The sequence below is a fragment of the Mus caroli genome, chromosome 10 (genome assembly GCF_900094665.2).
Source record: "Mus caroli chromosome 10, CAROLI_EIJ_v1.1, whole genome shotgun sequence".
NCBI classification, from domain to species: domain Eukaryota; kingdom Metazoa; phylum Chordata; class Mammalia; order Rodentia; family Muridae; genus Mus; species Mus caroli.
In genome coordinates, this window is record NC_034579.1 from 87,002,603 (window position 1) to 87,015,830 (window position 13,228).

Consider the following 13,228-nt stretch of genomic DNA (forward strand, 5'->3'; position numbering starts at 1 on the left):
TGGCGTGATGGTTTAAAACTAATTGGGGGTGGGGGGAGCCTACTAAACCCTTCAACTCATCAGAGCTGAGCTGATGCTCGTTCAGAGTCATTCACACCAGAGAAAGCAAGCTATCCCAGGAAGGTGAGTGCCACCCAGAGCCCTGGTCACTCTCCTACCTCTGCCTTCCAGTGCCCAAGACTCAGTGGTCTCTCGATGCCTCTCAGCCCTCACCCATCTACCCTATGTCCCAGAAGTAAAGCATGCTGCTCTCTGGACTGGGTGCCCCCCGGCCTGGAATGCTACTGAGGTCTGCCCAGTAGCCTCTTTAAAAGCTCTGGGTGGGCTTTTGTTGGAGCTCATCGTTGCAATCCCTGACAGCCCCCCACCCCACCCCAGATTTTCCATTGATAATGCATGTGACCATGAGGGAATCCAGAGATGTGCAGTCAAACGCTGTGGCCACTCCAGAATCGGAGCCCTCAGGTACAGTTTTCCTCTCAGCCTCAGTCACCTCTTAAAGCCCTTGGTGTCAGAGACACAGTGTGACACATGTGCTATTGAGTCTAAGTGCCATCCCTGTCACAGCGTTATGTTTGTTGTTGAGCTGCATGGCGAGACCCAATCTCAACAATAAAGAATAATAGTAACGTGCGGTTCGGGGACGGGGGAGTGTCAAGGATGGCCCTGGTGCTGTTTATAATTTGATGCTAATTCCACTTTCCCAGGAAGGGTTGCCTGGAACCAGGAGTGAGTCTCTTACTCTGGTGACTTCTTGTGAACCATCCCCAGTGAATAAAGGAACCAATCACTGGGCGAGTAGGCGGGACTTCCTGGTTGGATAGAGGAAGAGAGTAGGCAGGAGTTGGGGAGAGGGGGGCTTTTTGGACGGGGACAGTGAAAGGACAAGAAAAATAGCTACAAGTGTCTCCCAGTTTAGATGGTGAATCCGCCAGGATTTGCCACTGAAGGATTTAGACTTAATAAGGCTTACAAGATTAGGATTCTAGTTGATGCGCCCAGCGATTGAGTTACCATTGATTCTGAACTAAGTTTGTGTGGTGTTTTCCTTCACGCAGAGGCTCAACTGGGTTTTCTAGAGAAAAGGTACCGCTGCAAAAAAACGTGGGTTTGCCAATAGTGCACCACAAAAGGCCGTGAGAGTTTTGAAGTATGGGACTGGTGTGGTAACGACCCGCCAGTGGGAACTTAGAGAGCTGAGGTGGAGAGATTTCAGAGCTCTCAGAGTCTACGAGATGAGAACAGGCCGGCTCGCCCGCTGGTGTCTTGCTCCAGCACAGGGTGGTGCCACTTTTTAAATATTTCCTATCACAAAGAAGATCTCTAAGTAACCAGCCTCTGTTACCCAACGCATTAATATTCACAAACACGGATGGTAAAATGGCGTGCCTGCCTGAGCATTGATGCCACATAGGCTGTGAGTTCGAGTACTGAGCATGCATCCTCAACTCCAGATCCCCATGTGATCCGGGAAGGGGAGGAGCTGCTGAGACTGAGCTTCGTGATAGTGGAAGCAAAACAGCTGCCCTCCAACCTCCATAGTCCTGAATCAAAAATCTCAGTTCTAAAGGGCACCAGGGAGTGGATGCCACGTTCATGCCCTCTAAGTGCACAGGGGAGTATGCTGGCTCTGACCCAGAGGGACAGGAAGGGCACTGAAATGTGGGAGAATTTTCAGAACAGCCTGTGTAGAAAAAGTTAACTGGCAAAAGTTGCTGGCCACTCTCAGACCATTGCACAGCAGGACAAAGGGGGTCCATCTTCCCATCTCCACACCCATCCCAAAGGTTGGTACAAAGGTTGATTTTCCTTCTCTGCATTCACCCGAAGTTTTAAAACTAGCGGTAGAGAAACATGATCACCCACATTACGACTCTGGCCAAGGCTTCATCATATCTTTCAAGTAGTGGGCACTGTGTCAAAGATGTGCAGGCCCCCCTGAGACTATTCACCATGGGCCCTTGAATTGAGTCTGCTGTCATCTTCAGTGTACCTAACAAGAAGAGTGTACTTGCCTAGCATGTGAGGGCCCTGGACCCAATCCTCAGTTCGCAGAAAAAATAAGGGTACGGGGATGCTGGAGAAATGGCCCAGTCAGTAAAGTGCTTCTGATGTAAGCCAGATGATTGACCTCAGGTCTGATCTCTGGTGTGTGTTTGCAGTCTCAGTGCTGGGGAGGCAGAGTCAGGAGGATCCCTGATGCTCACTGAGAGACCCTGACTCAAAAAGTACAGTGGAGACCTGACGTTGACTGTTGGCTTCCACATGCACCCACACATGTGTGCACACAAAAACAAACATATACAAATATGTCGAATAAACAAATACATTTTAAAACGAGGCTAAGGCCCAGAGAGATTGCTTCTCCCACAGCTGGATTCTAACCCAAACATCTAGTCCAAAGGCCACACTATGCCCACCTCTCTGTTACAGTCTGTGGGCTGGGGGGCGGGGGGCACATGTTTTGAAGGGGCACTGAGTAGAGCCCTTCACCCTACCAGATGTCATGAACATATAAACTATTTTCCCTCCATGTCTTGTTGTATAGCTTTTTTTTTTTTTTTTACACATTTCTCCTCTGCCCACTTTTAATATGCTGGAACAAGCTAAAAATACAACATATACCATATAAAAATAATGCTATTTGCAAGCTTGTCTTTTCAGGCAGAGAAACTTCCCTATTAGGACAAACCAAAAGATGTGCATTTTCAGCCGCCAGGGAAAGGATGCTATAGAAGGCAGCAGACAAAATTACCACAGCTCGCAGAGCGAGACAGTCATAGAGCTATCCCGCTCACAGGCTGGGTGTGAAGGAGGAGAGTGTCAATGACTGTCACACTGACAAGCAGAAGGGACCAGCCTGGATCTGCCCGTGAAACAGAGCAGGACATCACAGCCAGGCCTTCGTGACCCAAGGGCTTCATAGCCATAGAGGCTCTGAGCCAAGCGCGCCCTTCCAGTGAGAGGTCAGACATTTATGTCGGCCATGATTGCCAGCCTAATGTTGGTAGAGTTAAACTAGCTTAAACCAGTTTGACCGATACAGCTCACCAGAGTGCGGTTGGCAAGGCTGGCAAGGCTGGCCAAGCTGGAAGCGTCGGCCAGAAAAAAATGCAAAATAGATGATCTTAATGCCACAGTGGCCACTGTCTTCCTGCGTTTGCCTCTTGGCTCTTCTGTTCCTCCCTTCTCTTTTCCCTTTCACCATCCTCCCCTTTTCTTCCCTCCTCCCCCTCTCCTTTCCTTTTCTAACTGTATTGCGACTCTGCTGTCGGCCATGGCTGGAGTGTGTCCCCAGAGTTCCCAAGTCCTCAGTGTGGCAATGCTGTACTTTTTAGGGTTGGGGAGTGTGTCATGTGATCATGTATTATGTCACTGAGGGTGTGGGAGAGATGCTCTTTCAGGGATGGATCGTTTGAGAGTGGGTTGTTGTAAAATAGCAAGCCCCACCTCAGTCTCCTCTCACACGCTCCCGGCAGGACACCATCCTCCTGTTATGACACCACCACCAAGGGGGCCCTTTACCAGAACCACTGCTGTGCTTCTGTCTCTCCAGAACTCCTTTCTTTATATGCCCAGCCGTAATAGCAACAGAAAACAGGCAAATGCGGAGTCTACAGTGGCATCTCTTTGGACCTGTTTCAGTATTAAAACCCTTGATAAATAAAAACTCCTGAGCTTAGAACAGCGTATGGGCATCCTACCTGATCTCAGACGTTCCAAGGCAGCAGTGAAGGTTTGTGTCTTAAGGAACAGCACAGGGCAGGTGGGTCCCCGGGCCCTGCCACCCACTGGCTGCATAGGCTTGAGTGTCTCCCAACCAAATCTGAATGTTCTGTTTCGTATAGGAAAACTGGTGCAGGACCTGTCCTAATGGGAGTGTCATCTAGTCTAAAGAGAACAGGAAGTGCCCAGGACAGAGCCCTAGACTCCTAACAGACTAACAGTTATGAAACTGCATGTTTAAAAAAGCTGTGTGTGGCCGGGTGTGGTGGCGCACGCCTTTAATCCCAGCACTCGGGAGGCAGAGGCAGGTGGATTTCTGAGTTCGAGGCCAGCCTGGTCTACAAAGTGAGTTCCAGGACAGCCAGGGCTACACAGAGAAACCCTGCCTCAAAAAAACCAAAAAAAAAAAAAAGCTGTGTGTGTATGCATGCATGTGTTTCTGTACTTCTGTACTGAATTATACTTGTGTGTAGAGGGGTGTGTGTGTTCGTGTGTATGTATATTGTACTTGTATATACATGTGTTTGACATGTGTACTTGTCAATGTTTGTGAATTGTACTTTGTGTGGTACATATGTGCATATGTAGGTATGCTTTTGAGTATGTCTATTGTACTTCTGTGTATATGTATGTGCAGATATATGTGAACGTGTGTGCATGTATCTGTACAAGCATGCACATGCATGTAGAGGCCAGAGGACTTCAGATGTCATCTTTAGGAACACCTTTGTGATAGACAGGGTCTCTCTTTGGCCTGGAGCTTGCCTATTAGGCTAGGCTAGCTGGTTGGTAGCCCTCAGGATCTACCTGTGCCTGCCCTGCTCAGCGCAGGAATTACCATCGTGAATAATCATGAACAGTCATGCCCAGCATTTCTTCAGGGGTTCCATGAGATCAGGGCCCTCTGCTTGTGGGGGAGGCACTTTACTGTCTGTCTCTCAGACCCGCACCAACCTGAAGCTGCTCACTCCAGAGATCACAGGCTTGTCTCCACAAAGGCTGTCAGCCACTAACAATCAGTCCCCTGCCTCGGACGCAGATCCCTTCATGCTGATGGGACAAGTGCTCAGGTTCAGTGCCCAAGACTTGAAGAGATGACTCTAGTCCCAGGCCCAGGGGCAAGCCCTCTTTTCTTTGACACCTTGATTTAAAACAATAGAAAGGCCAAGTTTCTGGGCTCTCTGCCAGCAGGCAAGGCAGACTGTTTTCCTGCAGGGCCCTCAATTCTCATGGCAGAACACAGAACTTGGGAAAAAAAATGCAAAGCTAGACGCCATCTGCTTGGCTTCCGGACAGTGCAATTAGCTAAGAAGTGCCTTTACATCTTCGTAGGACTGCATTAAGTCGGGATTAATTAATTGCCATGCTAATGGGAAGCACCTTTAGCGCGGCAATGACATAATCGATGCCATTAGGAGCACAGAAAGGAGCCCTTTATAATTAATGACGTCTTCATTTCCTGAAACGTGTAATCCTTGTGTCCTCAATTCCAAAGAGGTTTGCAGACAGAGGCACTAAATATAGATCCGGAACTAATATTTAAATCACTTTAAGATTCACCTTTCCATAAGAGTAATGAACCCAGAACAAAAGTTCCCTTGGGTTTCTAGGATTCTAAACCTTTTCGTCCATCAGGTTAAGTAGTCGGCAAGCATGGGTTCAGACAGAAATGACCAATAATTACCGGCCTGATAGATTTATCCTAAATAGAACAAGTTTTGCCTTACGAAGCATACAAACTAATTTGCAAGACATAAATTAAACTCATGCCAATTGTCCTTGCTGTGATTCACCTTAAAAAGTACTCTAGGAGCCGGAGAGGCAGCTTAATGGTTAAGAGCACAGGCTGGTCCTCCAGAAGAGCCAGTTCAATTCCCAGTTCCTGCATGGCAGCTCACAACTGCTGTGATTCTAGTCTTAGGGGATCCAACGCCCTCTTCTGGGCTCCATGGGTACTCATGCATGTTACACATAACACATGCAAGTAAAACACTCATTATACATAAAATAAGTACACTTTTTCTTTAGTTATAGCACTCTGTGCCTCACTTCCATGATGTAAAAATGAGACTGGCTTTGTTTCTAATTGGAGAAGTTACTAATAAGCCAAATGTCACATGCCAAGCACAGATCTAAGTACTTAGCGTGCAGTAGCTCAGTGAATCCTCACAGAGATGCCGACTGTGGAATTGTTATGTCTCCCATTTCACAAACAGGGATGCTGAAGTGCCCCTTGGTAGTAATATTGTGTCCAGGGTTGGAAGTGTAACTCAGTGTTGGAAAACACTTGCCTAGCATGCACAAGGCCCCAGGACACAATCCCCAGCACACAAGTGGTAAAATACAGCACCCCCAAACTACCATTTCCCTGGAAAGGACCTTCTGACCGAACTCCTGACCAGAAAGAACAGACAGACTTTGAAGACTGTAATTCTTTTTTGTTTGTTTGTCTTGGGTTTTTTTTTTTTTTTCAAGCTTTTAGGGTTTCCTCAATGTAGCCCTGGCCATCCTGGAACTCACTTTGTAGACCAGGCTGGCCTCAAACTCAGAGATCCACCTGCCTCTGCCTCCCGAGTGCTGGGATTAAAGGTGTGCTCCACCATGCCCGGCTCAGACTGTAATTCTTATTGTCCCCAGAGCCAGTTGACATCTTAGCCCTGCTGCCAGCCTGATGCCAGTAGATGCCCAGTCTTCAGCAAATGACATATGAAAGCGGGGGAGGGTACAAACACTGAGCCCCAGGAACATACCAGGGGTTCCCATGGGATGGGAAAACCTCAGCAATTTGTTTTTATCTCAAAATTAAAGGTATGGATTGCCTCCGTTTTCATGTGTTTTCTGTGATTTGCTTGTACACACATGTGTTCATGTTCATGTACATGTATGTGTTCATGTGTAGACATTTTTTTTTTTTTTTTGAAAACAGGGTCTCTAAGTGCCGAGAACTTGGCAATTAGGCACGGCTGGCTGGCCAGTGAGTCCCACAGATCCTCCGGTCTCTGCTTGTCTGGCTCTGGGATACCAAGCATATTCCACCACACCATGCCTTTGCACTGGGCTCCAGAGATTAACTTCAGATCCTGTGCCTGTAGGGCAAGCTCTCCGCTTACTGAGCTGCCTCCTAATCTCCACTTCTGTTTTCTGATTGGACGTACAGCCCAGGCTCCTCCTCAGGGAACTAAGAGAGGTGAGCCCTCCCTGCCCCCCCCCAGCACCCCCCACTCCCATGATGCCAAGGCTTGCTTTACCTTGTCGTAATAGTATCTCAGCGCTCTGCTCAGCTTGTCGTAGTTCATGTTGGTCTTGTTCTTGCGGAGGCCCCACAGCTTGGCCACTTCTTCCGCCTTGAGGAGCTTGAACTCGCCATCATTCGATGTCCAGCAGATGAGGTGCTCATGTTTCTGGTCCAGCAGCAAGTGCAAAAGGAACTGCCACAGCGTGATTGCACTCTCCATACCTGGGAGGGGGTCAGGAGGCAGGCAGGTCAGAGCTCGGGTCTGCAGCTCAGGCGCTGTGCGGGGGGCTCTGCTCCACAGAGCTTAAGAGAGAGTACTTCCTACCCCACCCCCAGTGGACTGCCTAGTCACACACAGGCTTTCTGGTTGCACAGTTATGAGCAGCCCCGATGCAGGAACACAATGGCAGTGCCCTGCGGTCCTGAAATTCACCAATCACAAACCAGCAGAGACCACGCTGTGCTGGGAGCTACGCAGAGAAAACTGACTAAAGGAATGAACACCTGTGTGATAAGTTCCCATTGGCTAGCTCCATCTATTCCCACCTACCACATCAACTGCATCTTGGTCAGTCACACTCGCTGAAGTGTGGCCATGAGTGTCTGCTAGGGCTTAGTGAGGTCACACAGGGGCCTAGGGTCATGAAAGCGTAGATAGCATCTCCTGGTTAAACTGTCCTTTCACCCTACATAGCTAGCCCTGCTTTGCAGGGAGGGGAACTCAGTTACTCTTTACACTGTCAGCCATCTCAGAACCCAGGACAGGGCTTGCATAGAGCAGATATGGAGTCAGTAGATGCTGGTTAAAGAATCAGTTGTCGCCAACTGAAGGAGGAGTCCTTTAGTTTCCTAAGCACTTGTCATATAGTCGCCCAAGCCCCAGTTTCAAGCACACCGGCAGGAAGTGTTTTTCCCACCAGGAGAGGAAATACCATAAAACAATGTTATCCTTCATCTTTGCCTGTAGCCTGAACTCTGCTGTTCCTTCCTCCTGACTGCTGCTCGCTGCTTCTTAGACCCCGATGGACTCCGCTCATCCATACAGACGCAGTTCAGATGGGATCACTGGACTGTCATGATCTGAATTCTGATCACTTGAGTAGTATTCACAAGAAATCACCCTTTTGTTCTATTACACTTATTTATTGAGTGTGTGTGTACCCATACAAAGCACGGCTTGTGCATGAAGGTCAAAGGACAACTTGCAGATGTCCATTCTTTCCTTCCATCGAGTCCTGGGGATTGAACTCAGGGAGGCAGACTTGCTGGCAGGCACCTGTAGACCCACTCAGCCAGCTTGCCAGCCTTACCCATTTATTTTACTAACATCCATATCATTAGGAAAAGCCTTCCTACAGGATAGCTGGTGAGAGCAAACACTGGTGGGTGTTTTGACCTAGGCAAACAGAGCTGAGATTTGGAAGCTGGGTCTAGGAGGCTCAGCAGAGATCTCAAGCTGGAGTTTGGGGGTTCAACATCAAGGCACACAAAAGCCAAGCCGTGAGGCAGAGACAAGCCTGACAGGATGAGGAAACTCCATCTGTGGCAAGGAGACATTGGGGTCTGTTAGGGACAGCCCAGGGTGACAACGATGAGGACAGCAAGAAAGATGCCTGGAAGGCAGAATAATGGCCACAAGGAGAGTTTTCTATAGTGAGTCTCCCTCAGCACCTATTCGCATTGATCTTCATAGAGCAGCTTCTAAGTGGCCTAGGAGCCAGAGAGAGGCAGGCAACTCTCTTTGGCCAGACTTCAAACTGCCTGACATCTTTCTGCATCTTCAGGTAGGTCCCATGGGTCCCATTGCTCAGTGGTGAGCGCTTGGCCAGCACGGACCCTGTGTTCTACCACACCACCACAAGAAGCAGCTTTGGGATTCTAATAGCAACATCCCATTGCAGTATGAAAACCCCCCGAGTCACCCCTAACAAGCATTCCCACCATGCTTCCTCACAGACCCAGCCAGAAGAAAGAATCCCGTTGTTCCTCTGAGCACCGTGGGTGCCACCTGGGTGTCTCCGTTAAAGACAATCCAGACTAAGAACGTGCTACAAAAACCCCACGGGGTGTTTTATTTATAACTCTTTAAAGTGGGGGGGGGGTAATTCGTAAAGAGATCACCCTGCACCACAGCAGTCACTGGGTCTGTAAGAGTCAGCCCTGTTACTGCTGACTTCAAACCACACCAGCAACTCCTGAGCTCTGAAAGGGCTCCTGGCAGGACGTGCCAGCATTATGGCTCCAGCTCCTAATGAGCTCAAATAAGCCACACACGTTTCAAATTCATGGGTGTCTCCAGCCAAATCTTCTGGCAGTGAGTTTTTCAAAGATCTTTGAAATTTAGTGGTCACTCACAGGAGCCTTCCTGGAGAGTCAGAGAGATGCCAGCCAGTTTAGAGTTCTGCAGAGAGGGGAAGTGCTCAGCCTGCCCCTCTCTTCCCAGCTTCACTCCTTTAAGGGGCCAGGGAGCCAGAGCCGCACTGAAGCAAAGTCCCTACATCCTCAGCACACTGAGAGTTGGGCTTAGCTATGTATCTTGAACTAGTCAGCGAAATACTGGGTTGAAGCGATGAGATACATAGAATTTACCTCAATTTGATCAAAGCCTGGCACAGGTTCAGTCTGAAGAAGCAGAAGTAAAATAAATACCACAGTGAGCCAAGGACGCTTGGGACTGTTTGTTACAAAGCATCATCATAGCTAAAGCCGACTGCTACAACATCACACATATTTGTTCCTCCCTTTACTAGGATGCCCTCGGGAACTCAAGGAGGCATGAAAGGGCAGGCAGGGAAGAGGCCTTTGGTGGTGATGGGCAATCAGCTTCAGGATCTCCCACATTTCTAGAATAGAGGAAATGGACCCAGGCCAGGGTGGAAGATAAGGACCTCAGAGTCACCCAACAACTCTTAGGACAGAGCCCAGTCCCTGAGGTGGCAAACTGCAGCAGGGTCACTCAGAGTTGCAATGAGCAACTGTGCTCCCTGGAGGTGACGGGGGGGGGGGGGGGGGGGGGGAGGGCTCAGGCTTCATGTGCGGAAAGCGTCCCACCCAGCGCAGACTGGCTCTTCTTCCAAGCTCACGCCAGCCACTGCTCTGCCCTCCTCCATGCCACAGTTTTGACGACTGAGTCACACAAAGTTCTACTTTGTGTTGGAAGCCCAAGCCACACATTCCTCAGTGGTGAATATCAGACATACTTCTCTTTTAGCCAGCTCATAGTCCCACGGTAAAGCCATCTGGTGGGGAGGGGTGTGTCACAGAAGCATAAGGTGGTTCGAACTCCCTGTCCCTGCATCAAATGATATTACATGGAGCCATAGAGCTCCATGTTTCATTAACAGAGGACTCGTCTCCTCCCCTCAAGGGCACAAGCTATATTTCTTTGACTCCACTTCTACTGTTCATTTTAATCATGGCCACATCAAATTTTTTTTTCTTTCGGTTTTTTTTTTTTTTTTTTTTTTTTTTTTTTTTTTTTTTTTTTTTTTTTTTTTTTTTTTTTTTTTTTTTTTTTTTTTTCGAGACAGGGTTTCTCTGTATAGACCTGGCTGTCCTGGAACTCACTCTGTAGACCAGGCTGGCCTCGAACTCAGAAATCCACCTGCCTCTGCCTCCCGAGTGCTGGGATTAAAGGCGTGCGCCACCACGCCCGGCTCACATCAAATTTTGTAACTTGCAGTTGTTCTCATATGCAACCATCCAGCATGTCACCCCACCTCCATCCCCAATACCTGTCAATACCTGTCATTTAGACTGTCCAGAAAGAGCAATGACCTGGGGGCGGGGGGTGTTCTAAGAACCGTGACTGCTGTACTTGACTCAGTTTACTATGGGACTTACCAGGAGGAAGAATTCACAAGAGCCTTGCAACTTGGACAGGCCATGGGCTCTGTCATCCCAGCAAGTGTTTATATGGATACAGTGTATCCATGAGACTGTATCATATTGTAACACCGCATAGATACAATGTCCTGGTAGCAGAGCCGGCTTTAAGTTACAATGTGTCATCAGCTGACATTCATCTGGCTGGATGCCCAGACCTGCTAGCTTCCAAGGACTAGAACACTTGAGCGCAATGCTAGAAATGTGACAAATGCACCCACATCCATTCCCTGGTAGTCTGGGCTTTTAAATGTTCTTCCCAACTCCGCTTTGGGTTTTGTTGGTTGACGATGTGTCAGCATGCACAAGGGGCACCCATCAAGTCAGGATGATGGCTTCTTCTCTACTCTCTTTATTTTTTGAGCCTCAGACTTCTGTCTTCCAGATCTTCCTAAGATAAACAATAGACTATTGTGAAGTATAGGTCCCTAAAACAGAACTTGCTCCTCCAGCTGTATACATTGGCTTCTGCTGTCGAATCCCCCTTCACCCAGCCCTCCTACCTCCCAGCCCCTAGTATTGACTACGAAGTCACTTTTTTAAAGCATCCACATATTAAAGAGAACACACAACATACTCTGGTTTTGTTTGTTTGCTAATTAGAATATGCTTCTCTTGCTCTGCCTAGATCTTGTCTTGAATATATGGGGTTTTATCAGGTATTTTAATGCCATCCTTTAAAAAAATTATTATGAGGGGGGGGCATATGCACATCATAGCATAAATGCACATGAATGGAAGGCAGAGGAAAGCTACATGTAGTTGGTTCTCAGGGATAAAACTCAGGTCTCCAGGCTTGCCTGCAAGCACACTGTCTGCTAGACTGCCTTACCAGGTTGAGTCTCATCATACAGGGACTGTGAATGTTTACGTACCGAATGTACTAATGTTGTTGATTTGCTTGTACACAGTACACAAGTATCAAAACATCACATCACACCTCATAAATACATACAATTACCATGTCAATTAAATGATTAAAATAAAATAAAATGGCTCATCAGATCTGAAAACCCTCCTTTAAAGAGGCAGGAAGCAGACTGATAGACCAGCCGTGTTGACAGTCTATCTTTCTTTATTACACTTTTTACTGTCGTCTTCCTTCCTCATAAAAGTCAAAGCTGGGTACAAAAGGCTCAGGACAGGCAGCTCTTGAAGGATGGTATGAGATTCAGAAGCAAAAGCCAATCCTCTCCCAGTCTATTCAAATTAACAGCTAGCTTCTCGCATAGCAGATGATGTTTGTCGAAACCTGTCCACATCTCACAAAACAAAACAAGACAGGGCCAGCAAGACAGCGAGGCAGATAAAGGCATTTTTCTCAATAGCCTGGCATCCTGAGTTCTAGTCCCAAGATCCACATAGTGAAAGAAGATAATCAACTCCAACAAATGGCCCTCTGACCTTCACATGCATGTCATAAGATATATTCCCATGCAGCGCGCGCACACACACACAGAGACAGAGAGAGAGCAAGAATAAATAAATGTATTTAAAAGGGAAAAATAAAAGCTATGATACTGAGTACAACAATAAAGGTTCTTTTAAATAAGATGTATATAATATATACTATAGTATTATATATTATGCTATATATTATACTATAACCAACTGGAAACATCAACCTCTACATTCTCTAGCTCTTGCTTCCTCTGCTTTGCTTTCTTCTTCTTCTTCTTCTTCTTCTTCTTCTTCTTCTTCTTCTTCTTCTTCTTCTTCTTCTTCTTCTTCTTCTTCTCTCTCTCTCTCTCCCTCTCTCTCTCTCTCTCTCTCCATCCCTCTCTGAAGTATCTATCTTATGCCAAGATGCTGTCTAGCTGTTTGGAATGCATCAGTAAACAAAAGGGCTTATGTCCGTATTGAGCTCACATGTCAGTGGAAGAGACAGGCTGTGAACAACAAAACGCGAGATGAATTAAGTTACAGTGTATTGGAAGACGGGTGTTATGCAAAGTCACTGAAGCTGGGCAAGGGGACAGGAGGAGCAGGATGTACTTGCAGGCTTGGGCAGGGGTACAGGGGTCAGAGAAGACCTTGCTGAGACAGCGAAAATGAAGAAATTTCTTTGTTTAAAAATGGAATTTTCAAACAAGGATAAAAATCACAGTTGCCAGATGGATCTACAGTGAATGCAGGTCAAAGACACTCTTCTGCTCACTACTGTCTATTAAGTCTACTGTCTACTCACTTCGTCTATTAAGACAAAGGAACTAGGTAGCTTTTATAATGGCATCAAAAATCTGAATAATAAGCCGGGCGTGGTGGCGCANGCCTTTAATCCCAGCACTCGGGAGGCAGAGGCAGGCGGATTTCTGAGTTCGAGGCCAGCCTGGTCTACAAAGTGAGTTCCAGGACAGCCAGGGCTATACAGAGAAACCCTGT

At 47.5% G+C, this 13,228-nt stretch overlaps 1 protein-coding gene across 2 annotated transcripts in view; it reads right to left on the bottom strand.

Annotated features, from left to right (window-relative positions):
- Elk3 (ETS transcription factor ELK3) overlaps window positions 1-13,228 on the bottom strand; it is a 61,011-nt gene that overhangs the window by 28,051 nt on the left and 19,732 nt on the right. For both annotated transcript variants that reach the window (XR_003837791.1, XM_021174068.2), the window contains exon 2: window positions 6,975-7,183. Coding sequence is in view for 1 of the 2 variants with exons in the window: in XM_021174068.2 (XP_021029727.1) it covers window positions 6,975-7,181 (207 nt within the window). In the remaining variant the exon portion in view is untranslated. The remainder of the gene's footprint in view (window positions 1-6,974; window positions 7,184-13,228) is intronic.